Below are 25,298 nucleotides of genomic sequence, written 5' to 3' on the forward strand. Positions count from 1 at the left end.
TCCATTGAAGGGAAAAACGTTGTCAGAGGTCACGATGAAAGCTAAAGACTCAAGTTCCGGTCTCCCAGCTCCCATCCACGTTCTTCAACTACTCAGTCCACCATGTCCCTGCCTGCCCTGCCCGCCTCGTAAAAGCCCAGAAAGCCGGCCTCTTAACCTCAGATTCCTGAATTTCTGGACGCCCTCTAGAGGCACCTGCAAACCGCTCGGCCTCGCTCCTCCACACCTCCGGCCAGCAGGGGGCACTGCGGCGATCTCGACAGCACGGACTGTGCTCTCCTTGTGAGGCTCCCTTTTCTTCGAGTCCCAGAGGCACTTCCGGCACCCGCGGAACTTTGGTGCAGCCGGACGCTCAGCGCGGGGCGCGGGCGCGCAAAGCGGCGGGAGTCGTTTCCGGCCGTGTCGGTGGTGTGAATCGAGGTGCAGCGGCGGAGGAAAAATGGAGACAATTCTAGAGCAGCAGCGGCGGTATCATGAGGAAAAGGAACGGCTCATGGACGTCATGGCCAAAGAGATGCTCACTAAGAAGTCCACGGTGAGTGGGGCCTGGGCAAGGGCTACGTCGAGGCTGGGCCCCGTTCCGGTGTTTAACCTCGGGGAGCTTTCTTTGGCCCTCGGACCCTTCCCGCTCCGGGCCTCCTGCTCCCTCCGGGGCTCCCTCTCCAAGCTCCGCCATGGTTACCGCCCCCGGAGGCGCCGCGCTCCCCGAGGCCTCGGCTGCAGCCGCTGGGACCTGGGCGGGTAAGCTCCGCCCTCCGGCGGCCTTTCCACCTTCAGAATTCCGACTAACGGCATCTGTGTCACCGTTTGCTTTTCTTCAGCTCCGGGACCAGATCAATTCCGACCACCGCACGCGGGCCATGCAAGATGTGAGTACTGCGTTGTCCGCTTCTCTTTGGGTCGGGATGAGCTGGAAAAGAGAGGGGAGGCGGGGTGCGGGGTCCCAACATGAACCTTGGCCGAAGGTAACCACCAGACTGACCGGTCGTGGGTTGTCTGCCTGGAGATGTCCTCGCGGCTGCCAAACCCGAGGATACTGAACTGCGCTTCCTCACTTCTGTGAATGGGGACCTTTTATTCATAGCATCCCTTGTCCCATGATGTGCAAAGAATAGTTAAGTCAGTGGCCCAGGCACAAAGGGTACTATCCCTTCTCTCCCAAAAAGAATGCTCAATGTTAGTGTTTTCCCCTCAAGGTATTGTTTTGAAGTATTTGAAGTGTTTTTCCCTACGAAATTGCATTTACTTCGTTCAGTTTTACTTTTAGAAAGTGGATCAAAATCAAAATGTTGATTAACTTAATGCAATTTAGTTGCTCCTTTAATGCTGAGTGATAGGTAAATGAAGGTTCATTATACTGTGCTCTCTTCTCTTGCATGTATTTGAAATCTGTTTAGAAACAATTGAAAGACCTGGGGTGCCTGGGTGGCTCAGTAGTAGGTTGAGCATCTGACTTCGGCTCAGATCATGATTTCACGGTTTGGTTCATGAGTTCACACCCTGCATAGGGCTGGGCACTGACAACGCAGAGCCCGCTTGGGATTCTCTCCTCTCCCCCTGCACCCCAACTTGTACTCTCTTGCTCTCTAAATGAATACATTTTTTTTTATGGGGCGCCTGGGTAGCTCAGTCAGTTAAGCATCCGACTTTGGCTCAGGTCATGATCTCACGGTCCGTGAGTTCTGGCCCCACGTCGGGCTCTGTGCTGACAGCTCAGAGCCTGGAGCCTGCTTCGGATTCTGTGTCTCCCTCTCTCTCTGCCTCTCCCCTGCTTGTGTTCTGTCTCTCTCTCTCTCTCTCTCTCTCTCTCTCTCTCTCTCTCTCTCTCAAAAGTAAATTAAAAAAAAAAAATTAAAAAATTTTAAATACTTAAAACATTTTTTTGTGTGTGAACATTTATTTATTTTTGAGAGACAGAGAGAGGCAGAGCATGAGCAGGGGAGGGGGAGAGAGAGAGAGAGAGAGAGAGAGAGAGAGAGAGAGAGAGAGAGAGAGATACAGAACCTGAAGCAGGCTCCAGGCTCTGAGCTGTTAGCACAGAGCCCGATGGGGGCTCGAACTGTGAGACCATGACCTGAACTGCAGTCGGATGCTCAACCGACTGAGCCACCCAGGTGCCCTAAATAAATACTTAAAAAAAAAAAAAAAAAAAAAGATTGAAAGACCTAATCAGAGTTTCTCGGTGCAGGAAATGATTAGTATTATTAGCTCCTAGTTCCTTATCTAAATTCTCAAATCAAAAATACTGTGAAAATGGGGGCGCCTGGGTGGCTCAGTCAGTTTAAGTGTCCAAGTCTTGCTTTTGGTTCAGGCATTATCTCACAGTTCGTGGGGTCGAGCCCCTCGTAGGGCTCTGCGCTGATAGCATGGAGCCTGCTTGGTTTTCTCCCTGCCTCTCCCTCTCCCTTTGAAAATAAATAAACTTGGGGCACCTGGGTGGCTCAGTCGGTTAAGCTGCCGACTTCGGCTCAGGTCATGATCTCGCAGTCAGTGAGTTCGAGCCCCGCGTCGGGCTCTGTGCTGACTGCTCAGAGCCTGGAGCCTGTTTCAGATTCTGTGTCTCCCTCTCTCTGACCCTCCCCCGTTCATGCTCTGTCTCTCTCTGTCTCAAAACTAGATAAAACATTAAAAAAAAAGAAAATAAATAAACTTTACAAAAAATACTGTGAAAACAAAAGAGTTTCTATGTTTTTTGGGTGGGGATGGGGACAGTATTTTTTTTTGTTTTTTAATTACTTGGTGGCAAAATCTGACCTGAACAGATAAAAGGCTTTTTATGGCCTTTATCCCACTTAGTAAATAATGCATCATTTTCATTGCGGGATTACTAATATGTGTTCCAGATGCCAGTAGGGATGTTGCATAATATATAATCATTTTCCAACTTAAAATTTCCAAATTCTGAAGTGAAATCTGGTCCCAAAAGTTTTGAAGAGGGAACTGTGCTATCTTGAGTTTGAATCCAAAGTAAGCTGTGAGATTTTTATTTAGCCTGTGCACTCAGTCAAGCTTTGTCAAGTAGTGAAAGTCCTCTTGAGCTACCCTCAAGAGGTAGGGAACTTTTATTTTTGAGGGTGGGAACTGCTGTTTAGAGGGTGACTCTCTTATGTGATTCTCTGACTCTTCCAGGGAAAGTTAAGTATCAGTAGGATGTAAATATAGGAACACTCCACCCTTCAAAACGTGTCACTTAGGTAGTCTTCACCTTGACGTGTTTTAAAAACTAAGCAGGAACAGCGCTGTCAGTTAAGGGTACCAGAAAGCGCAGGAACTTTTAACACCACATCTCTCAAGGTTTCCCTGACCTTTGACTAGTGGGCCCTGTTGGTTGCTGAGCCCTATAGTTCCAGATTACTTTGTTCTGATGGGTTTTGTGTTTGCCTTTCAGAGGTATATGGAAGTCAGTGGGAACCTGCGGGATTTATACGATGATAAGGATGGGTAAGTGCTAGTCCCAGCTAGTCCAGAAGTTCATGCCTCTGAGGAGCCACGATTAAAGGACTGATTTTGTGTACTATGTTCTTTGGATTTTTCCTGAAATTGTAGGTTACGGAAGGAGGAACTCAATGCCATTTCAGGACCCAATGAATTTGCCGAATTTTATAACAGACTCAAGCAAATAAAAGAATTCCATCGTAAACACCCAAACGAGGTATGGTACTTAGAAAGTATTTTTTCCAAACCTGCCCGAAAAGCACACTAAAAGAAAGGTGTAAAGAGAATAGCGATGTGCCATTTAGATGTCCCTTCAAAAAAGAACCTGCCATTTAGCTGCAAGCAGATATTTAGCTGACATCCTACAACTCCAGTGCTTTCAGTCTCCCCCTCATCTTTAGACCAAAGCCATACTCTTCCTGGATAGCCCAGCCAGTGACTGAGCACAGTGAGGGTACTGTGGCCTGGCTATTTCCATCCACTGAGAAACTCTTGGAATGAGTAGTCTTTGCTCCACAGCTCCCCATTGGGAGGTTAAAGACTTTGTCCTGTCTAAATCACAGTGTAGGCTCTCCCTGCCCAATCATGCTTTGTTTTGTTTTGTTTAAGAACGGGGGGCGGGGGGGGCAGTGCCTGGGTGGCTCAGTCAGTTAAGTTGTTTGTTCCCTTGATGGAAATAAAGAAGAAAGAGGTAACCCATATGCAGTGGAAAATGGGTTTTCATATATGTAGCTTTTCAGGTGATAGTGTATATAGGTCGGAGTGTTCCGTGAGTAGTAGAAGTTAGGTGACTGGGGCTTAGGCAAGAGATAAAAGCTTGTGATTTAGATCTGAGAATTATCTTAGATACAATGGTTGAAGCCATGAATCATAGAGTTCTGAGAAAGAGACGCAGTGTGAAGGTATAGGCCAAGCTTTTCCACGTGCCTTGAGGGCATACCGATGACAATAAGGTACCTAAATGAACCGTATCCTGGGAACACTTCTATCACAAAGGTCAAACAACAGCTCTAGGTAGTGTGTCTTACTGAAAAGCTAAGCAAAAGACTTTCAGAAAGGAGGCCACTGGCATCACTTGTTGTTGACCGGTAAGTGCCAGGATTGCTGCTTCATCGAAGTAGTGGGAATGGAAATCTGGTCACAGGGGCCAAAAGTGGATCACGGAGAAGCAGAAGTATGGATTGGGGAACAAGCATTTAAAAGACTGACAGAAAAAAAGAGGAGAGACAGGAGGGTCATAAGGAAGACGTGCATGTTTTAAAGGAGCAGGTAGAGCAAGGAGAAGACTGAAAGTACCAGAAAGAAGACATTGAAGTTCAGGGGTGGGAGATGAAGGTGCTTTCTCACACCAACATACGTCTTCCCACCCTTTTGAAGTGTAGGACGTAAAGTGTTTTGCCATCCAAGAGACAAGACACGAGTACCATTCTGATGTATTGACCTTATTCCAGCCCTGGTAGAAAGATGATAAGGAATACATAGTTTCAAAAAATGTCGGAAGGATGCCCAAGATACACTAAGTAGAGGGAGAAAAGGTCCAATTATGTGAAAAACAAACCTTGCACACGCCTGTGTGTGCTTGTACAAATGTGTATATTTAAATATATGGAACAGGGATTTCCAAATTTTGGTGGATATATTTGAATCCTCTGGGGATCTTGAAAAAGTGTTGCTACCTTCCCCACCCTTCTGATTTAATTGGTGTCAGGGGCATCAAGATTTTTTAAACCACTCCCCAGGTGATCCTAAATGTTCAGCAAAGTTTGGAAACCTATAAAAAGGCCTCTTGGGAGGGACTCCCCAGTGGCTCAGTCGGTTGGACGGCAGACTTCAGCTCAAGTCGTGATCTCACGGTTTGTGAGCTCGAGCCCCAAGTCAGACTCTGTGCTGACTGCTCAGAGCCTGGAGCCTGCTTTGGATCCTGTGTCTCCCTTTCTTCTCTTTTCCCCTCCCCCGTTCGTGCTCTATCTCTCTCTTAAAAATGAATAAACAGTAAAAAAGAAAAAGGTCTCTTGGGGTTCCTGGGGGGCTCAGTGGGTTAAGCATCCAGCTTTTGATATCTGCTAAGGTCATGATCTCACGGTTCATGAGTTCGTGCCCTATGTCAGACTCCACACTAACAGTGTGCAGCCTGCTTGGGATTCTCTGTCTTTCTCTCTGCCCCTCCCTCCCTCACTCGCTGTCTTTCAAAATAAATAAACGTTTAAAAAAAAAAAAAAGGAAACATCTCTTAATAGTGCTTACCTATTTTCAGCAGAATTAAAGGGGGATTTGGGGTTTTCTTTTTTTTTTTTTTTAATATTTATTTTTCAGAGAGAGAGACAGAGACAGAGAATAAGCGGGGGAGGGGCACACAGAGAGATAACAGAATTTGAAGCAGGCTCCAGGCTCTGACCTTTCAGCACAGAGCCCAACACGGAGCTCGAACTCAAACTGTGGGATCATGACCTGCATCGAAGTTGGACACTTAACCAACTGAGCCACCCAGGCACCCCTTCATTTTGATTTTTTGTGAGCAAGTGTTACTTTAGCAGTTTTTAGTCAAACAAAAGACAAAGCAAGGTAATTGGAGAATAGTAGTAGACACATAATGAAAACTCAAGTCTAAAGTGTCAGAAGTCCAACTTTCTGTACAGCCCATTTCTGTGACGTTGCAATTTTTTTGTTGAAAAATCCACGTGAATTTTTCTCTTTTCTCCCCTCAGATCTGTGTGCCAATGTCAGTGGAATTTGAAGAGCTTCTGAAGGCTCGAGAGAATCCAAGTGAAGAGGCACAAAGTAAGTAGGATTACCCTTTCCCTCTAGCACTAACAAAAGTGCAGGTTAATGACAGAGCTCAGATTTTCACCCAAAGCCCCAGAGAAATTTATAGCCAGGTTCTCTTGCCGGTTTTCTCTTTGCTGGTTTCTGAGCTGTACTAGCATCCTGAATCGGCCTTGGAGAAAATACTGATTTTGCGCTACCCTAGCTCAGATTCGCTGACCTGGAAAATTGAAGTTTGTTCACTTCATGAGTATAGGGAGGACATTTGGGTGAAGGGCTGTGTCATGAAACAAAGAACTAGCAGTCCGTGTGAAAAGCCAGGTCCAAGAAAGTGGTCTTTAATGTCTGAATCACTGGTATCTTTGATGCTTTCAGATTTGGTGGAGTTCACAGATGAAGAGGGATATGGTCGTTACCTTGACCTCCATGACTGTTACCTCAAATACATTAACCTGAAGGCCTCAGAGGTAGGACCTGGGGGGTTACGGGGAGAGTGGTTCTGATTCTAGGGGGGAGTCAGGACATCAGGCTGGGGCTCCTGGACAGAAAGCAATTAGATTATCTGCCTTGTGTTTTGTAACCATTAAATCTTAAAGAGGTGATGTGCTTTCTTGGAATGAAATAGTATTCAAAATGAAAAGTTTCTATAGTGAAAACAACGAGCATTTTATTTTATTTTTATTTATTTTTATTTAAGTACGCCCTACACTCAACTTGGGGCTTGAACTCGTGACCCTGAAATAAGAGACGCGTGCTCTACCAACTGAGCCAGTCAGGCGCCCCAAGCATAGTATTTTATTAATGAATTTTATTGCTTAATATAAGCATGTTTTGCTTTTGTAAATATAAAAAAAAAAACTTTTTGAGGGAGCACGCATGCATGCGTTTGTGAGTTGGGGAGGGAGAGAGAGAGAGACACTTAGGCAGGCTTCACACCCAGCATGAGATCATGATTGTGAAGTCATGACCTGAGCCAAAACCAAGAGTCAGACGCTTAACTGACTGAGCCACCCAGGCACCCTTAAAATATATTTTTTAAAAAAACTGAAACGGGTGCCTGGGTGGCTCAGTCGGTTAAGCGTCTGACTCTTGATTTCCACTCAGGTCACGATCTCAGGGTCGTGAGATCAAGCTCCACATTGGGCGCCATGCTGAGTGTGGAGCCTGCTTGGGATTCTCTCTCTCCCTCTCGCTCTTGCCCTCTCCTCTTTACACAGACTCTCTCTAAAATAAACATTAAAAAAAAAACCCTCAAACACATACTGAGCTCCTGTGTTAGATGCACATGGTACTAGGTATATGAAAAATATAAAAACATAATCTGTGCCAGTAAAGGGTTACTTAGTTTCTTTTATCACAAGAGTTGAGACTGAATGTGACAATCTCAGAAAGTTCACAAGGAAGCATATGATTAAGTTCCTCATGGGGTTGTGAGGAAATGTCCCAAAAGTTCAGGGACTGTACTTTAAGCTCCGTGAGGGCAGGTCCTGTACCTATCTTGTTCTCATTTGTATCCATGTATTTGGTCCAAAGATGCTTAATAAGTGACTGTATGAATGCACAAATGTCACCTTCAGGACCTTAGTTTAGGCTGTAGTGGGTGTCAGTTTTCAAGTGCCTCGCATATAGTTAGTGTTTGACAAATGTTTCTTTAGTTTACTGTTTGTTGATTTGATCTTTATTTTGCAGAGTTCATTTCGTGTCTGGTAGTCTACTCAGTGCTGTGGAATTAACAGCCCACTAGTGCAGGAATTAAATGATGGGGAGGAAAAAGACAAAGATGAGCCAGGCCTTGTTACTTTGTTAGCACTCAGTTTTGATCTTCATTTATTGGAGACTATAGCATAACTTGGTGCAGATACCTAACTGAATCTCTTGTCATTTCTCCTTTCAGAAGCTGGATTATATCACATATCTGTCCATCTTTGACCAATTATTTGACATTCCTAAAGAAAGGAAGAATGCCGAATATAAAAGGTGGGCTTTGCCAGCTGCTAGGCTCTACTGGGTTTGATTAGGAGGTTATTTCATGTAAAGATTGGATGGCAGAGTTTTGCATTTTATTGCCTGGAACAAGGGCACAAACGACTTCCAGGTTTATTGGAGGATATGGATTTTGAATGACATAGTTTTTTAAGCATTTGTCATACTCTGGCTCTAGAAAAAGATGCATTTGTTGGCACATCTGGGATCTTATGCCCATGCTGTTCTTAAATTTGTTTCACTGTGGAAGGAAGTATCATTCAGGGATCTGGGTCTTTGGAGTTTAATAAGAAAAAGATGAGAATTTCTCATTGTGACTGAAGTGAGGTGCCTGGTTCTGATGTATAGATGGAAAATTTTGTTTGTGGTTTTATGCCCCGGGTTAGTGGTCTGTACTCCTTCCTCTCTTGTTCTTTTCTTTTTACCTGAAATCTTTTGTGTGAGTTAAGATTTTAGTGTTTGAAATTATATCATGAGAATGAAATGAGGTCAGAAAAGTCAGAATCAAGATTACAGGAAAAAAGTCCATTGCAAGCCCCTTCTAAAATTTAGTATTATTGTTTTTAAAAACTGGTGTTACTAGAATTATGGTTGTATTCTACAGGACATAAAAAATCTATGCAAAACATAAAAACTCTCACTGCTTTCTCTGTATTGCTTGTTCCTCTGTAGATACCTGGAGATGCTGCTTGAATACCTTCAAGATTACACAGATAGAGTGAAGCCCCTGCAAGATCAGAATGAACTTTTTGGAAAGATTCAGAACGAGTTTGAGAAGAAGTGGGAGAATGGTACCTTTCCTGGATGGCCGGTGAGCTTCAGTGGGGTTGGGAGAGGACAAGCGCAGGCATTGAATTAATTATTATACTTTAATATTGAGCCTCTATCTTAGGGCATTAGATACCGATCCCTCAGGATCAGTTGTAACTATGAGGTGTCCTTTGCCAGTTATGTCAGGTTTTCTTTCCATGCATACTTTGGGAATGAGATTTGTCAGGGCCTCCTTGCCATTGGCTGAGCTCAGGATTTTCACCAACTATGTCATTACTGCTGGGTGGCTCCTGTTGCCCAGAAACTGAAAAGATTATATGCTAGAAGTCTGTACCATGTATTTTCACTCCTGATGATAAACTTGAGTTTTCCTGAACTCTCAGGGAGAGAATGACCATCTTTCTTTGACTCTGCTCTTATGGGAATTTGATTCTTAGTCACACATGTGTACAAGGAGGGGACCATCCACCACCTGGTAATTTAGATAGGTGTCTCCCTTGCCTTCATTCTAAACGTGGATCTTCCTGTTCTTCTTGCTAGAAAGAGACCAGCAGTGCCCTGACCCATGCTGGAGCCCATCTTGACCTGTCTGCATTCTCCTCCTGGGAAGTATGTTTTCTTTTTATTTTTTTTTTAAGTTTGTTTATTTATTTGGAGAGAGAGCATGCACAAATGGGGGAGGGGCAGAGAGAATGAGATAATCCCAAGCAGGCTCTGCACCATCATCACAGAGTCCAGTGTGGGGCTCAAACTCCCAACTGCAAGATCATGACCTGAGCCAAGATCAAGAGTCAGACACTTAACCAGTTGTGCCACCCAGGCGCCCCTGTTTTCTTTAGCAACTGTACTGGTCTCTCCTGTTCACTCCTCAGAAGAGCCACTCAGTCGTCTTCTCTAATGCCATGAACCTATTATGATAAGACACCAGTTCCTGGAACCAGGCATCTACGAAGAATGTGGAAAGATAACGATAGAAAGAAAAAAATTAAACCAACGACTTTGAAAAGTGTAAAATAAAATAATTCTAACTATATTAAACTATAGCGGAGGTAATCACTACCAATATGATTACGTATGAACTTGACCACAGAGTCAGTCCTTTGGAGAATTTGAACTTACTGCTAGGTTTTGGCCATGGAATGTGTGGTTTTGCCACAGCTTCAAGAACACCCGCACACGAGCCTGCAAACACCTAAGTTTGAGCCTTTTGTCGTTTCTCAGAATCTATTTATATAAAATTGTAACTTGTCTCTTTTTTATGTAGGAGTTGGCCTCCCTGGGTCTGGACAGATTGAAATCTGCACTCTTAGCTTTAGGCTTGAAGTGCGGTGGGTAAGAAACTGCTTTTTCTATCAGAACTGTCTCATTTTACTGTGTGTTTGCACAATAACTGGCTCTGATTCCATTCTTTCCTGTCACCACGCACTGCAGAAATATGCAGGCCTATATGATAAAAGAACTCTGAAATCTTTTGCTCCTTCCGTCTCCTTAGGACCCTAGAAGAGCGAGCCCAGAGGCTCTTCAGCACCAAAGGAAAGTCCCTGGAGTCACTCGACACCTCCCTGTTTGCCAAAAACCCCAAGTCAAAAGGCACCAAGCGGTAAGTAGCTGGTGTGGCACCTCGGTGGATAGTTTTAAAATTTTCCCATGCAGAATTTTTACCACAGCAGCCTGTTTTATCGCCATTATTGATTCAGAGAGGTCTAGTTTGCCCTTTTTTCCCTGCAAACGGCAGTGCTATCGTTATAAACCAAGGACAGTCTGTACTCCACTGATTGAGAGTAGGTGAAACCGTTCTAGGTACTTTTTGTCACCTCAGGAGGAGATGGAGGCTGAATAGGGTCGGGAAATACTCTTCTAAGTTTATTTTGGCTCTTGACAATTAAATCTTTTTCTTTGAACTGAAGTATAGTTGACCCTATGTTACATTAGTCTGAGATGTGCAACCTAGTGATCTGACAGCCCTCTGCTTTTTTTTAAATTTTTTTTTTTAATGTTTCTTTATTTTTGAGAGAGAGAGAGAGCATAAGCAGGGGGAGACACACAAGAGAGAGAGGGAGACACAGAATCCGAAGCAGGCTCCAGGCTCTGAGCCATCAGCACAGAGCCCAACGTGTGGCTTGAACCCACAAACTATGAGGTCATGACCTGAGCTGAAGTCCGACGCTTAACCAACTGAGCCACTCAGGCGCCCCTGACAGCTCTCTGCTCTATGCCATGCTTCCCACAAGCGTACCTACTGTCTGTCACGTTACAACGCTGTTGCGATGCCACTGACTATATTCCTTATGCTGTACCTTTCATTCCTGTAGTTGAATCTATTCTCGAGCCACATGCTTGTACAGGGTATTTTTTAAATAGTGAGTTTTTCGTAATGCTTACAACAACTCTGAAAAGTAGTTATCCCGATTTTTTGCAGATAAGGACTCAGAAAAGTAATGGAATGTGCCCACTATCTCACAGTTACTAAGTAGCAGGGTCAGGATTTGGGCCCAGGTCTGCCAATCCCAGAGCTTGCCTCCTACACCACATTTCTTTTGTAGATTATGATGATGGAAATTTAAATGTCTCCATGTGTTTTTCACCTTCTAGAATGAGGTCAAAGAGGAAGCTTCTGAGCATTCCAAGAAAGAACCTTAATACTTCTGTCAGCAAGTCCTAAGTTGAATAGAACATTTGCTTTCACAGCATGACATTTGTCACATGCTTGTAGTTTTTAATGCACCCTTGGAATATTCCCAGATACAGGGGATAAGGCATTGGGCAAAAGAACTCTTGAGTGATATGGCTTGTTTCTTGTTTCCAGCGACACTGAGAGGAACAAAGACATTGCCTTCCTAGAAGCCCAGATCTACGAATATGTAGAGATTCTTGGGGTAAGTAATGGACTCTGCTGAGAGCTATAAGATACAAGATATAGGAGTCAGAAATGTGAATTCTTAGTTGTTTTTTTAGGATCGAAAGAGAAAAGGGTAGATGTTAAACTACTTCAGCAGAAAATAGGGTTCTCTCAGGGTACTTGGGCCTTTACTGAAGTCCCCTCTGTTCTTAAGTGCCTTTTGTTAAGTGCTATTTCCAAGGCCAAGCAGAGAGAAGAGACTCCCCTCTCAGTATAGTATCCAGAATGTTGCAGGTTCTTTGCCTGCATTCCAGAATATACCTAGAAGATGACCCAGGAAACAGAAGGCAAGTAGGAGAAAAATCTATTTATAGCAGTTTAGGTATGATTTTACTATGAAAAGGCGTTACTTACATATTTAGAAGATTATAAGGAATTTGCTAGGGTTAGAATGTTAGTGGTACAAAGCTGGCTGTGAACTGCATCTTGAATATTCTTTCAAGAAAGGGCTGAAGGGTGAGTTGGAGTAGAAAAAGCCCTAATCAAACCCAGAATGCTTTTCTCAGAAAGGAGAAGGGAAATGACTCTTTCAGAGAAGAGAAGATAGACGAAAGGGCAGCACTCATCCAGAGAAGGTCAGGATCTCTGGGAGTCCTGCAGAAGACCAGCCTTTTAGATAGTGTCTGCTTTGTATAATTTTCAGCTGCTCTCAGAGCATTTCCCTATACAGATGCTCAGATCGCCTTTTGAACAGGTGGCTCTGACTCAGTAGCTTGTTTATGTCTTTGTTGCCATGGATGTTTTCATTATGCTCTTGTTTGAGGACCTTGCATGTAATAGCTATAAAACTAGAGTCACCTGTTGGTTCTCAGCCGCTTTCAGTAAAAGGGTGGCTAGGTCTTGGAACCTGGGACACTGCTATTCCCCGCAGTGAACTTGGGCTGTGCTAGTATGGTCAGCAGTCTGGGTTGCCAGTCCTCCGAAGATGATTGGGAGGCTAATTTGTACCCATGACATAAGGTGTACACACGACTTTCACTTTCTCCCTCCTTTGAGAGCACTTTGGTTTCCCTGCCGGCAGATGGCACCACTCTCTAGACTTCCAGTCAGAATGGTTTTCAGAAGTTGCTCTGCTCTCGGTATGTAGTGGTATGATTTTTACTGTTATCTCAGCATTTATCGATACTTGTTGGTTTCCAGACATTGTACTCAATCCGTGGGTACAATAGTGAATATGACATGGCTTCTTGACCTTGAAAAACCCACTTTGTGCTTGGGGGAGACAAGTAACTGCAGCGTGATGTGATGTGTGCTGCAACACACTGAGACTGCGTTTTCTGATTAGAAAGAGGGAGAAAAAATGTTCTAGGAAGAGGAAACAGTAAGGATGAAGGTAAAATATCACAAAGAGGAACTAGATGTTAAGAAATAATGAGAAAATCAGTGTGCGTGGAGTGTGCCTTATAAGGGAGGGAGTGGTCAGGGAATAATTTGGAGAGTTATGTTGGAAATTTGGACTTTGTTCTTTAAACAGTAAGAAGCCAGTAAAAGTTTTTTTTAAGCAGAGTGTACCGTTAGGTTCTTTTTTTAACGTTTGTTTATTTTTGAGAGAGGGGGAGTGTGAACAGGGGAGGGGCAGGGAGAAAGGGGATCAGAGGATCCGAAGCAGGCTTCATGCTGACAGCAGAGTCTGACAGGGGCTCGAACTCACAAACGGTGAGATCATGACCTGAACCGAAGTCCAACGCTTAACCGACTGAGCCCCCCAGGCACCCTGGGTGTTTTTGGTTTTGGTTTTGTTTTTTAAGCACATGAATCTGGGAACAAATGGAATTTGGACTGGAGTGAGGAGAGAGGGCAAGTTAGAACGTTGTCATCTTGACGAGGAAGGAGAAGAAAAGACTGGGTAAGGTAATATTTTTAGATACAGAAAAGACTTCTTTTTCTGTTCTGTGATCATCTGTGGCCGCATTGAGTAGCTGAGGCAAGTGACATAAGACCTTTGACTTTTTCCTTCAGGATCAGGGAGAGCCTATTGATAAAGAGTTCTGATCTGAAAGCAGGACTTGCCCGTTATTGTACGAGCAAGAAAACCGTATCCTTGGATGTGAGGGATCAACAAGGTTGTAGGAAATTAGGAAATTGCCCTTCTTGTTCTGCACTACTTTTCTCTCACTTCCCTCTTCATTTCTGGACCTGACTTAGGAACAGCGACATCTTACTCATGAAAATGTGCAGCGCAAGCAGGCAAGGACAGGAGAAGAGCGAGAAGAAGAAGAGGAAGAGCAGATCAGTGAGAGTGAAAGTGAGGATGAAGAGAATGAGATCATTTACAACCCTAAAAACCTGCCCCTGGGCTGGGATGGCAAAGTAAGTTCCAGCACTACCCCCTTCCTGTTGCCCATTCGGGAAGCAGACGCAGACACTAGTCTAATACTGATTCTTATCTGGTCTCTTTCAGCCCATTCCCTACTGGTTGTATAAGCTTCACGGTCTAAACATCAACTATAACTGCGAGATATGTGGAAATTACACCTACCGAGGTCCCAAGGCCTTCCAGCGACACTTTGCTGTAAGGAATTCAGAGCCGTTTCTCCTGGAAATTGAAGTATGAAATATGCAACTTTCAAAGAGGATAGGAACAGCCCGAGAGAAGCATTAGCATCCAGAGCTTAAGGGAAGCAAGAAGGAGTGGATCTAAAGTCAAGCGTGTGGCATTTGACCTTTGGCACCACACTAGCCTAGCATTACACCTCAGATGGTTTCTGGAGGCATTCTGCCACTCTGCTCTTTGAACCTCATTTCTGTTTTCCCTTGCTGTTTCTTATACTTCTCTCCTCATATCTTTCTGCCAGCACCTTAGGCCATCCTCTGACTCTTTGGTCATTTCTCTACCCACTGCTAGTATACAAAACCAGAGAAAGGACTGACCGCCTCCTTTTTTGTGTCTTAAATGGGCTTTTGCGTCTTTGAAAAATAAGAACTAAGAGGATAACATTTATCAAGCAAGTTTTGAGACAGGGCATTATCTGGATGGTACTCCAGTGAGTGGATTCACCCTTGTTTTGTTTCTGTCTTTGGTTTCTAGTACTTGGAAGGAAATCTTATAAATGGAAAAGATTTGCTAGGCCAAGGTTAGAGAATTCATATGAACTCCTCTCTCCCTCCCTCAGACATCCATACTAATTGATCCTGGGTCTTTTCTGTTGAGCCCGAGTAGTCTCTGAGTCTTTCTCAATATTACCTTCAATGCGTTGGAATTGACACCCAGGATAAAGCCCGTGCCATTTGCCGTCCCCGAGCCCAAATTGTCATCGTCTCTCCCTGTTCTCCTTCACATCCTTGCTTACTCCTGGTAAGCAGCCTTCTTTGCTTACAAAGGTGACGCTGACCCGCCATCAGTAACGCTTACTCATGCTGGTGGTGGGAGTGTGTGGGAGATGACTGGTTAATTAGAGTTGTGCTGTTCTCTGTGGTCTTGACACAGGTTTTATCTGGACTACTATTGGATCTGGATCTAGAATGTCGGTTTTATATATCAACCCCGTGGGGAAAACAATGCAATGCTGCTTTGAAATAACTTCCTCTTCTCAGTCATAGGCAGCTGTTTACAAACGCAAACTGCAGAAGGAGTGCTGCCATTACGTGGAGTCTTTTACATGGGGTCACGTTAGGGCTTCTGAATAGAATGGAGTTTGTATTCTGTGTTCATTTATTCCCATTTCACATTGTCCTTCCACTTCTCTCTTCTCCCAGGAGTGGCGTCACGCTCATGGCATGAGGTGTCTGGGCATCCCAAACACTGCCCACTTCGCTAACGTGACACAGATTGAAGATGCTGTCTCCTGTGAGTATGCTTTATTGACTGTTCCCTAGGCCACACCAAGTGGCCACCCCTCCACTTCCCTGCCCCAGTACCTGGTGTGTCCAGGTCTAAGGTTAACAGCTTGTGGACATGGAGAAGTTCCTACAGTGACACAATAGCTACATTTTTGAGTGTGGCCTTTGAACTCCTCTGTATGTAATATGAGTGAATGGGTATGTATCTTTTTCTGAATTCGTTTTAATGTGTTGAAAACTACAGATATGAAAGACAAATAGAAATGGTCCCAGCATATTCCTGAGGTGACAGGGCAGATACACAGAAAAGTGGTAGCAAAATACCTTTTGCAGAAAGAGCGGAGTAAAGTGCATGTCAGGAGATGTGCTCTTAACCTTAGTCATGCTCCCTGCTTTGCCTGGCAGTGGTATCTTTTCCTGCCATTAGCATCACTCACAAAGGAAGGGGTACTCCCCCTCCACTCTGAAAGTTCTGGTAGTCTGCCTCGGGATCACGTCACACCACTCAGCTGCTTGGCCAGCTGACTCCTTTGGCCGCATACCTGGAGTTGTTCACATCCACTGCAGAGACACATTAGAAATGACCTTCTAGAGGTACCTGGGTGACTCAGTCAGTTAAGCATCCATTCGACTTTGGTTCAGGTCATGATCTCACAGTTTGTGAGTTCAGGCCCCACGTTGGGCTCTCTGCTGTTAAAGCAGAGCCCACTTCAGATCGTCTGTGCCCCTCTCTCTCTGCCCCCTCCCCGCTCATGCCCGCATGCATGCTTACTCGCTGTCTCTCTCAAAAATAAACGTTTAAAAAAAAAAAATAGAAATGACCTTCTAAAGAGCTCCCTGAACAGTGGCGACTGCACTTACCCCAGTGAACATTGAAGGACAAATATAATTGTCAAAAACGTATTTTGTACACCTGAAACTAATAGAACGTTGTATGTCAATTATACAATTATATTTCAGTAGTACAAAAAAAAACCCAAAAGCCCTCCCTGATCCTGCCTAGCCTGTAGATTCTGGGGACTTTTTCGTTTAGTGTTTTATGTGCAGTCAGCTTTGGGGACTTCTCACTGTCTCGTTTTCCCTTATTCATTTACAAGTCAGGATCATACAGTCTCTCCAGAATTATGAAGTGTCTCATTAGCAGATCATCACGTTAGCTTCTAATTTGCTTTTCATTTTTGCCCTTTACTTTGTTGGGATGAAATTAAAATAGTAACAGAATCTCATAGAATTATAACTGCATTTTGAATGCAGGCTCATTTTTAGATGTATTTTTTGGCTGTGCACCACTAATAAATACATCACAGTTAATTTTTTGTGTATTTTTTTTAATGTTTATTTTTGAGAGAGAGAGAGCATAAGTGGGGGAGGATGGGATGGAGGGGGAAGAGGTGGCTCCATGCTGACGGCAGAGAACCTGATGCAGGGCTCAAACTCACGAACCACGAGTTCATGACCTGAGCCGAAGTCGGACGCTTAACTGGCTGAGCCTCCCAGGGTGCCCCTGTGTATTTTATGTCCCTTAATTTGCCTGAGTTAATCTATTATTTCTGATACCTTGAGATTGACATTGACATTATTTAAGCTTAGGGTCATACGAACTGCTAAAACAAAAGTGAGACTTTTATTTTGTTCCATGTTTGTTTGTGTCACAGATAGTATGTATCCTAAACAATCTCTTCAAGTCTTATGTTAAATAGAAGTAGGTGAGGGGTGCCTGGGTGGCTCAGTCAGTTAAGCATCTCGACTAGGTTCAGGTCATGATCTCATGGGGTTCGTGAGTTCGAGCCCCACATCGGGCTCTGTGCTGACCTCTTGAGGAGCCTGGAACCTGCTTCAGATTCTGTCTCCCTCTCTCTCTGCCCCTCCCCCACTCATGTTCTGTCTCTGAAAAGTAAATAAACATTTTTTAAAAATTAATAGATAAACATTTAAAAAACATTTTTAAAAATTTTTTTTAAGAAGGTGATAAGCCATTCTTACCTGCTGGCTGTTGTGTTTTTTTGTAAGTTTTTATTTATTTTGAGAGTAAGAAAGCACGAGAGGGAAGGGGCAGAAAGAGAAGGGAGGGAGAATCCCAAACTGGCTCCACACTGTCAGCGTGGAGCCTGACCCAGGGAGCCCCCCTGAACCGTGAGATCATGATGTGAGCCCAAGTGGGATGCTCACTCAACCGACTGAGCCACCTAGGTGCCCATAACTGGTTGCTGTTTTTAAAGGAAATGATGCTGCACATCCACACTGATTTTTAAGATTTGCTCATGGTTTTATTACCACATTCCGCAAGAGAAAGATGACAACATTTTTCCCACTTTTTCTTTTATGGGCATTGGATTAAACCACATTCCTGGATTATTTCATACTGGTGGTGGATATTCTTGTAATACACTTATTTATCCTGTTAGGATTCTGTTTAGAAGTTTTGTATTTACGTTCAGTAAAAGATGTGCTTCTTGTTTTCCTTTGAATCACTTGTCAGATTCAGGGATCAAAACTGTATTCGTAACATAAAGTGGGTGGGATTACACACTACATTCTCTCGTCATTTGAAACTTTATACTTAAATAGAGGTTACTTCTTCATACAAAGGGACAGCCAGAGAAGATTCTTCAGTTAATAACCTGTACAACTCCTTGATTTATTATGACAGAGTGGAAACCAAGTGCTTTATTTCTCTTCTGTTTTATTTTTTTTTTCCTGCCAATACTTTTCGGTAATGTTACATATATTTTTTTATTGTTTTAAGTCTTTAGACAAGAATTTTCTTCTCTTTGTTTCTTTATTCTTTCTAAAACAGGCATTTAGAACTCGATGTCATTCTTTTAGGAATCCATTAGGAATATCCATTAATGATACGTTTGCTTGTTTTTATTTTTTAAAGTTGTAATTTCTGATTAGAGTATTTTTAATTGTATATGATTGAGTACCTTTTAACTCCCTTTTATTTATTCCTGTATTTCCTGGCCCATGCAGTAAGATAGAGAATTTCTGCCATTAGAATGTATTGTATTTTTGTGTTCAAGTGTGTAGTCTGATTTGTTAAAGATTTCTATAGACCCAAGAAGTGCTTCTCTCCATCTGTAGGCTGTTTAATCTTGCAATGTTCAGGTCCTTAAATTTCATAATTGTATTTATTTCACATTCTGATAGGGATATGTTGACATTCTCAGTTATAATTAAATTTGTCTCCTGCATTTATACCGATTTTGTATGTATTTTATGTTGTTTGAGCCACATAAACTCAAATTGTATTGTAACTTTACTGATTACTTCTCCTTTTTTTTTTGGAAATTCCCTTTATTTGATGGCTTCTTTGTTCTTTTGTGATGGACTTAGACCGTTTCCCAATTATCAGAATTTTGGCAGCAAATGTGGGCCATTTTTACCCTAGTCACCAATACTCATCATTGTATAGGCATAGGAATATTAAGTCTTTTATGCTTCATTGTATTAATTGATCTGTTTGTACTTAGGTCCTTTGCTGGAAAGGTTACCTTGTTTTTAAATTTCTCATTTACATGGATTAAATAGTAGACATATCTATTCTTTTTGGATAGATATTCTTCTAATATTTCTAACTTCCAGGTTTCAACTAAGTTTATTTCTATTATTAATTTTTATTAGCTATTATTAGCATATATTATTTGGTTGAATTATAGGAGTGATCATATCTTGATGACCTGAAACACTGAAAATGTTATACTTATTTCTTACTCTGTGATTCAGTCAGTAGAATATATTCTGTGTTCTTAATCGTACCGTTTATCAATGTTTTTACCACCTCATTTATAAAAAGTGGCTTTTCTGCTTTCAGATTCATGTCCTCTCTTGTCATGATCTTTTACCCTAGAACTTGGTTGACAGATTCCGTCAGGTTCTTTACATTTTGATACGTTCTGTTTCAAGGGTAAAGTTGGTTCAGAACCACATTCCTAGTGTAGTTTTGTGTGGTGGTTAAGAATGCAGACTCTGGAAGGCAGCCTGTAAGTGTTCAAATCGTGGCTCCGCCACTTGCTAGCTTGTGGGACACTGGGCAGGTTACCTCTCTCAGTGCCTCAGTTTCCTTATCTATAAAACGTGGCTGGTAGTAGTATGTCTACTTGACAGAGTCGTCTTGAAGGTTGAGCCAGATACGCAGGTACGGTGCTTACAACCATGGCTGATGGCCGTGCCGAGCCTACCCAGTGAGGAAGCACAAACCGCCCCCGCCCCCGTCATCTCCACTTGCGGGGGCTCCTCTGCAGGTCCCACGAGAGGGGTCCAGTCACCTCCGTCTTTTCACTCAGGGTTTGATTTTGCTATTGCTAACTACCGTTTATCAAGTGCTTGCTGTATGCTGGGTAAATGGGAGATGTTTTACACTCCCTAATCTGTAGAACAACCGGTGAAGTAGTAGGTCAGCCGCATTTTCAGACGAGGAGAGTTAAGTAACTTTTTCAAGGCCCCGTAGTTTATAAGTGGAAAAAAAGCCAGGGATCAAACCCCCTTTCCACACTGCCAAAACTGCCTCCTTCCAGTCACCTTCAAGTAGGGTTTTTTTTTTAAAGAGTTGATCATTGGGGCGCCTGGCTGGCTTAGTCGGAAGAGTATGTGACTCTTGATCTCAGGGTCATGAGTTCGAGCTCCATTTTGGGTGTAAAGATCACTTAAATAAATAAAATTTTTTAGAAATTAAGAATTGATCATTAAGTTGATTCCAGAAAGAAATGCCATGAGTTCTCTCCGTGGCCATACTAGATTTTCAGAAAAATTTATTTTTTTCTAGAATATGGTTGGGAGGTTCATGATGCTTCCGTTGCCCGAATTATTTTCAGAATTTATCTCTTTATTCAAATGTCTGCTTACTCAATTTCTCTCATACACGTTTTTATTACTGGCACTTCTTTGATTTGTTGTATCATTTCCATCCATCATGACTTCCCTTGATATTTTTAGGTCCTGTGTATGACATGAATAGTGTTATCTCTGTCCCAATATCACTGTCTTTTCACTTTTTCCCCCACCCTCTGTTGATCATTCATAGATTTATTACAAATTTATCATCACTTCTCCCCTTCTCCTTTTTCCCCCAGGCATTTGTTCCTTCTTTTGAGTATCCCAGGTTAACTCTCTGGCTTCCTTTCAGACTTGCAGGAACAGATCAATGACTGGATACATACTGGCTCCCACAGGATCGTGACAGGCTTTATCTCTGGTGTCTCACTAGTAGTAAGCAATTATTGAATTGAGGTTAATTCTGTTATTGTGTAGGGTTTCTGCAGTTTTTCTTCATTTCCTGCTGGCAGTTTTATTAAACCTGGGTTATCCTTTTTTTAAGATTCTGAAGTAGACATTTCAGGAATTTTTGGTTATAAGGAAGAGAGCCTATAAAAGTGAACTCCATGCCCCCCACCCTGAATATGCCTTTCTCTGTACATACACCTTCTCCTTTTTCTTGTATTTTTTAACCCGAGTTCATATGAGGGCAACTGTAGCCCTTGCTCCGATGCCCTCCTTCAGCCTGCCATCGCCCAGCTTGGTCGGCGTCTAATTGTCCCCATTTCTAGTACGGGGAGAGACAATAGATGGATGCAGCCGGGTCTTGTGCCATCTGTAGTCCAGTCAGCTGGGTCTCCGGTAGTTAGCAAAAGTGGTTACTTGTTAGATACACCAAGAAGATGTGTTCCCTAATAAGGTGGTGGTCAGGGAAGTAACCGTTGGCATAGCTTTTACACTGGATCCACTTGCTGATCTTTGTTTTAGATCATTCTGTTGACATTTTTCTTCTGGAGTTTTTAGCCAGGAGAGACGGATTCGGCACCGTCATTTAAATTACAGTTATTTTTAGGGCGCCTGGGTGGCTCAGTCAGTTAAGCATCCGACTTCGGCTCAGGTCATGACCTCACAGTTCGTGGGTTTAAGCCCCGCGTCGGGCTCTGTGCTGACAGCTCAGAGCCCGGAGCCTGTTTCAGATTCTGTGTCTCCCTCTCTCCTCTGCCCCTCCCCTGCTCATGCTCTGTCTCTGTCTCAAAAATAAGTAAACATTAAAAAAAAATTTTTTTAAATAAATTAGTTATTTTTGTTTTTTAAGTTGGAGAAAAAAACGGCCAAGAAAGAGCCCTGTGAAATTGCCCCCAGAGGTCTCCATTATTTAGGTGGGTGGTCACCACTGACCAGTACTCACTGGATATAACTCTACCTGAGAAACTAACAGCATCGGGTTCAGTTATCATGTTGTTTATGGTAATAGCATAAGAAATTTAAAAGCTGTAATGACCTCTGTGGACATTGCCTATGAGAGCAGTTGCTTTGCTAGATCATGATATTCTGTCTCTGGCTTTTTATTGAGTGGGCTATGTCCTCAAAAACAGGAAATTGAATTTGTTCACCTATTAGCGAATCCATACTGGTTCCCAAAGGTGACCTCATTCTTTTCTAATTGTTTTTAGATGCCTCTGAAGAGTAATATCCCCCTTACTGCTCCATAGTTTCCTACATCCATTTTTCTTTTCTTTCTCAAAAAAAAAAAAAAAATCATGACAGCCGAGAGAAAAATCACCATAGCATTTCTAATCTCCAATATTTCACTGTCTTCTGGGTTGGATTCCTGAATGGCCTGGAATAGAACCTGACAAGACCCTGCCCTGGGTCCTTGTAGCACATGATAAATTTTCTGTTCATTTATGATATGCTTATTATCTGAGCCTAAAGACTTCAGTTAATTTAAAGCAACTAGCAAGGAGGGAAAAGATGATGAGGTCGGTATCTGTATACCAGGCACAGAGCTAAGCACTTTCTCCTTTGTTGTCTGTCTCATTCCCCATATAAGGCTTCAATTTGTTCTATGTGGTATTTCTTTTAATCTTGTCAACTTTAGAGTAGCTCTGCTTGGGAGATGTGAAAGCATACAGGTATCAGATAGTTGTGCCTTTTCTGCCCCCTCGGTAATATTTTGTCCTCTCCCTCAGTGGACCTGTCCTAGCTGTCCCATGTAGACCTCTGTTCTGAGAAGGCACCTTCTGGCAACAATCTTAACAGAGTTACAGCTCTCTCTTCTGGGTTAGTACCTGTCCTGCTGTGTGTACACGCGTGCTTGCTCCCTCAGAAGCTGTGATAGTTTCTGGAAATGTTTGCTGCTGTTGATCTTCTTTAAGATAACTTGTTCTTGAACTGTCAGAATTCTTATTTTCATATCTCCAGTGTTTGTTGAGCCATCTTATCGTTCAGATTCTTTGGCCATGATATTTCACCTTTTTTTCCTCCTCTGAAGCTTCTCGGATCTACAAACCAGCCTTTAAATGAACATACTTGACCATGCCTGGTGTTCCCTTTCTCTTCTATAATGAACTTTAAGACCATAAGGTCACTTTCTCCGATGATTCTCATAGGTTGTACCACGTTAACTTCTTCTTTGGAGGGTGTATCAGTTCTCTATTGTAAGAGGGCTATGGTTTTGTTTGATCCAACTTGTCTTTTACAGCAAAGCAAAGATCATGGTAAGTTTTGCCACGGAGGAGCTTTCGTCTGTGGGTGGTCCAGAACTGAAATTCTAGTCCGGGGAAGGCAAAAAGTCTCATCCAGGGGAATCTTAATGGGGACAGGAATTTTGTAGCATCATGATGTTGTCTGCCTGATGGATATTCAGGCCACTCTTGATTGCTGTTCATTTTTCATCCTGCAGTGTGGGCCAAGCTGAAACTGCAGAAGGCATCAGAGAGATGGCAGCCTGACACTGAGGTGGGTGCTAACGTGGCATTGGGGATAGCATCAGGTGACAGCTCCCTCACCCTGTGGAAGGGAGGCGAAAGGTGGTCCCCGGTTCACCGTAGTAGCGAGTATTGGCCCAAAGTGCCAATATCTGTAAATTGGCTCTTCATATGTAAACCTAATTTATTTGTGATATTAAATGTGTGTCCCAAGGTGGGTTGTATTCTGCTTCTGAAATTTTGAAGCGGCAAGCACGAGCACCCAATGTCTTGCCCTGCTGTGAAGATTCATAAGCTAAGAAGTTGTGAACCCGTATCGTAAGTTAGGTCTCCTTCGAGGAAAGCATCTAATGAGAGATGACCCTCTCTCATGCTTGCGGGGTGAGGAGGCACCCTTGTTGGTCTCGAGATAGTCCTCCCACAGAGCACAGTTCAGGGATGAGGAATGATGTGTGTGTGAAGTGAGGTAGCTGTTCCCTTTCTCTGAGGTCACTGGTTTCCAATATTCCTTTTTTTTTTTTTTTTTTTTTTTTTTTTTTTTTTTGGTAGCAGCAAAGCCATCTTCAGACTGTAACGTAGAATTCCAATACATAAGATAAAATAAAGGAGAACTGCACTGGAAATGAGGAAGCTCAGCCTTCTTGGCCTCCCTTTCAGCACCCCCCCCACCCCCTCCCCCCCCCCCGCCCAGTGGCCTCTTGGGCAGATACTGAGGGTTCTTGGGGATCCTTTGCGAATTGTTGTCTTAGGTCACCCTTTCTCAACCAGGGTTCATCATCTTAGACACACAGGGTGATTTGAATGAACTATTTTCTCCGGTATCCCTGGGAACTGCTACCATTCTAGTCACCTAGGATGTGTTAGTTTATGACACACAATGGAAGCCTTAGGACAGTCGGGTTCAATGGCCTTGCAGATCCCCAGAACCCCAGGTGAGAAAGGCCGTCTCAGCTGAATGTCATGAAATCAAGCCAGGGTGAGGTCAGGTGCCCAGAGGCTGGTTCCAAGCATTTCTCCCAGGAGGTATGGCTAACAATGTGCCCCTGTCCTTTCAGGAAGAATATGAAGACTCCAGTGGGAATGTTGTGAATAAGAAGACATATGAGGATCTGAAGAGACAAGGACTGCTCTAGTGTTCAGGGACGTATCTCGACTTTCAGGCTTGTCCAGGCTTACCTGAAATCTGCCTTTTCTATTTCTCCCAACCAAATGCTCCTAAAGACTCTGCTACTTAGTCTTAAGGTCTAGTGTGCATCTTGGGGGGAAAAAAAAGCAAGGCATGCTGGCAGATTGCAGGGTTCAGATGTGTTTTATCTTTGTTTTATATTAAAAGATTCTGTCAGAAAATAAACCCAGCCCTTCTGAATGTGTCTTGTTCTAAAGCCCAGGATTATGGACTAACCTAACTAATCCTTTTGTTCTTAACACTTCCCTACCTCTTTCTCATCAACTTAAGCAGCAACTGAGGTTTGATGAGCACTGGTTAATGTTACATTTATTATGTTAGGTAGGTTTAACCTAACTTCTTCCCCACTCCCTTTTGCTGCCATTTCCCCAAATGCACATTACCGCAGGATAAGCCCTGCCCTTAGTTGAGTCAGCCATTTATGCACATACTACGGAAAGGTGGCGAAGACGAGCCAGGGCCTCTCCTCAGGACAAGGTTGCGGAACCACGGTTTGCCTTTTGTATTTGCATAAAGGAAGGAGTTGGGCTGTTGTGGAATGGGCCTGCAGCCCTGCCCCGTCCCTAAGCCTCAGCAGCCTGGCACACAGTGGGTCTAAGACAAGCTGGGACTTCACCCGCTTGCCAGCTCACAGCAAGTCTTTGGTGATCCTCCTTCTGCAAGATCCCTACTTGACTAAGAGGTGGCTAATATTCTTGTGGACTCCAGCCCCAGGTAGCCAAGATTTGGGTGGCATTTGGCAGCCGCCCTCGGATCCGAACCTGGTTTCCCAAATGGAAAGAACTAGGAGAGCCGA

The 25,298-nt window shown here is 43.4% G+C and overlaps 1 protein-coding gene across 1 annotated transcript; it reads left to right on the plus strand.

Moving 5' to 3' along the window:
* The first annotated feature begins 316 nt into the window (after positions 1–316).
* SF3A3 (splicing factor 3a subunit 3) lies at positions 317–24,667 on the plus strand. The gene is made up of 17 exons (XM_019430238.2): positions 317–535; positions 822–869; positions 3,389–3,441; positions 3,547–3,652; positions 6,141–6,213; positions 6,574–6,665; positions 8,093–8,175; positions 8,854–8,992; positions 9,493–9,561; positions 10,217–10,284; positions 10,445–10,552; positions 11,759–11,828; positions 13,997–14,161; positions 14,253–14,363; positions 15,548–15,638; positions 23,292–23,347; positions 24,372–24,667. The coding sequence occupies exons 1-17, from the start codon at positions 440–442 to the stop codon at positions 24,447–24,449; spliced, it is 1,506 nt and encodes a 501-aa protein (XP_019285783.1). The 5' UTR covers positions 317–439; the 3' UTR covers positions 24,450–24,667.
* Positions 24,668–25,298: the final 631 nt, after the last annotated feature.

This window comes from Panthera pardus, unplaced genomic scaffold, assembly GCF_024362965.1.
Source record: "Panthera pardus isolate Hobbes unplaced genomic scaffold, ASM2436296v1 HiC_scaffold_11, whole genome shotgun sequence".
NCBI lineage: Eukaryota > Metazoa > Chordata > Mammalia > Carnivora > Felidae > Panthera > Panthera pardus.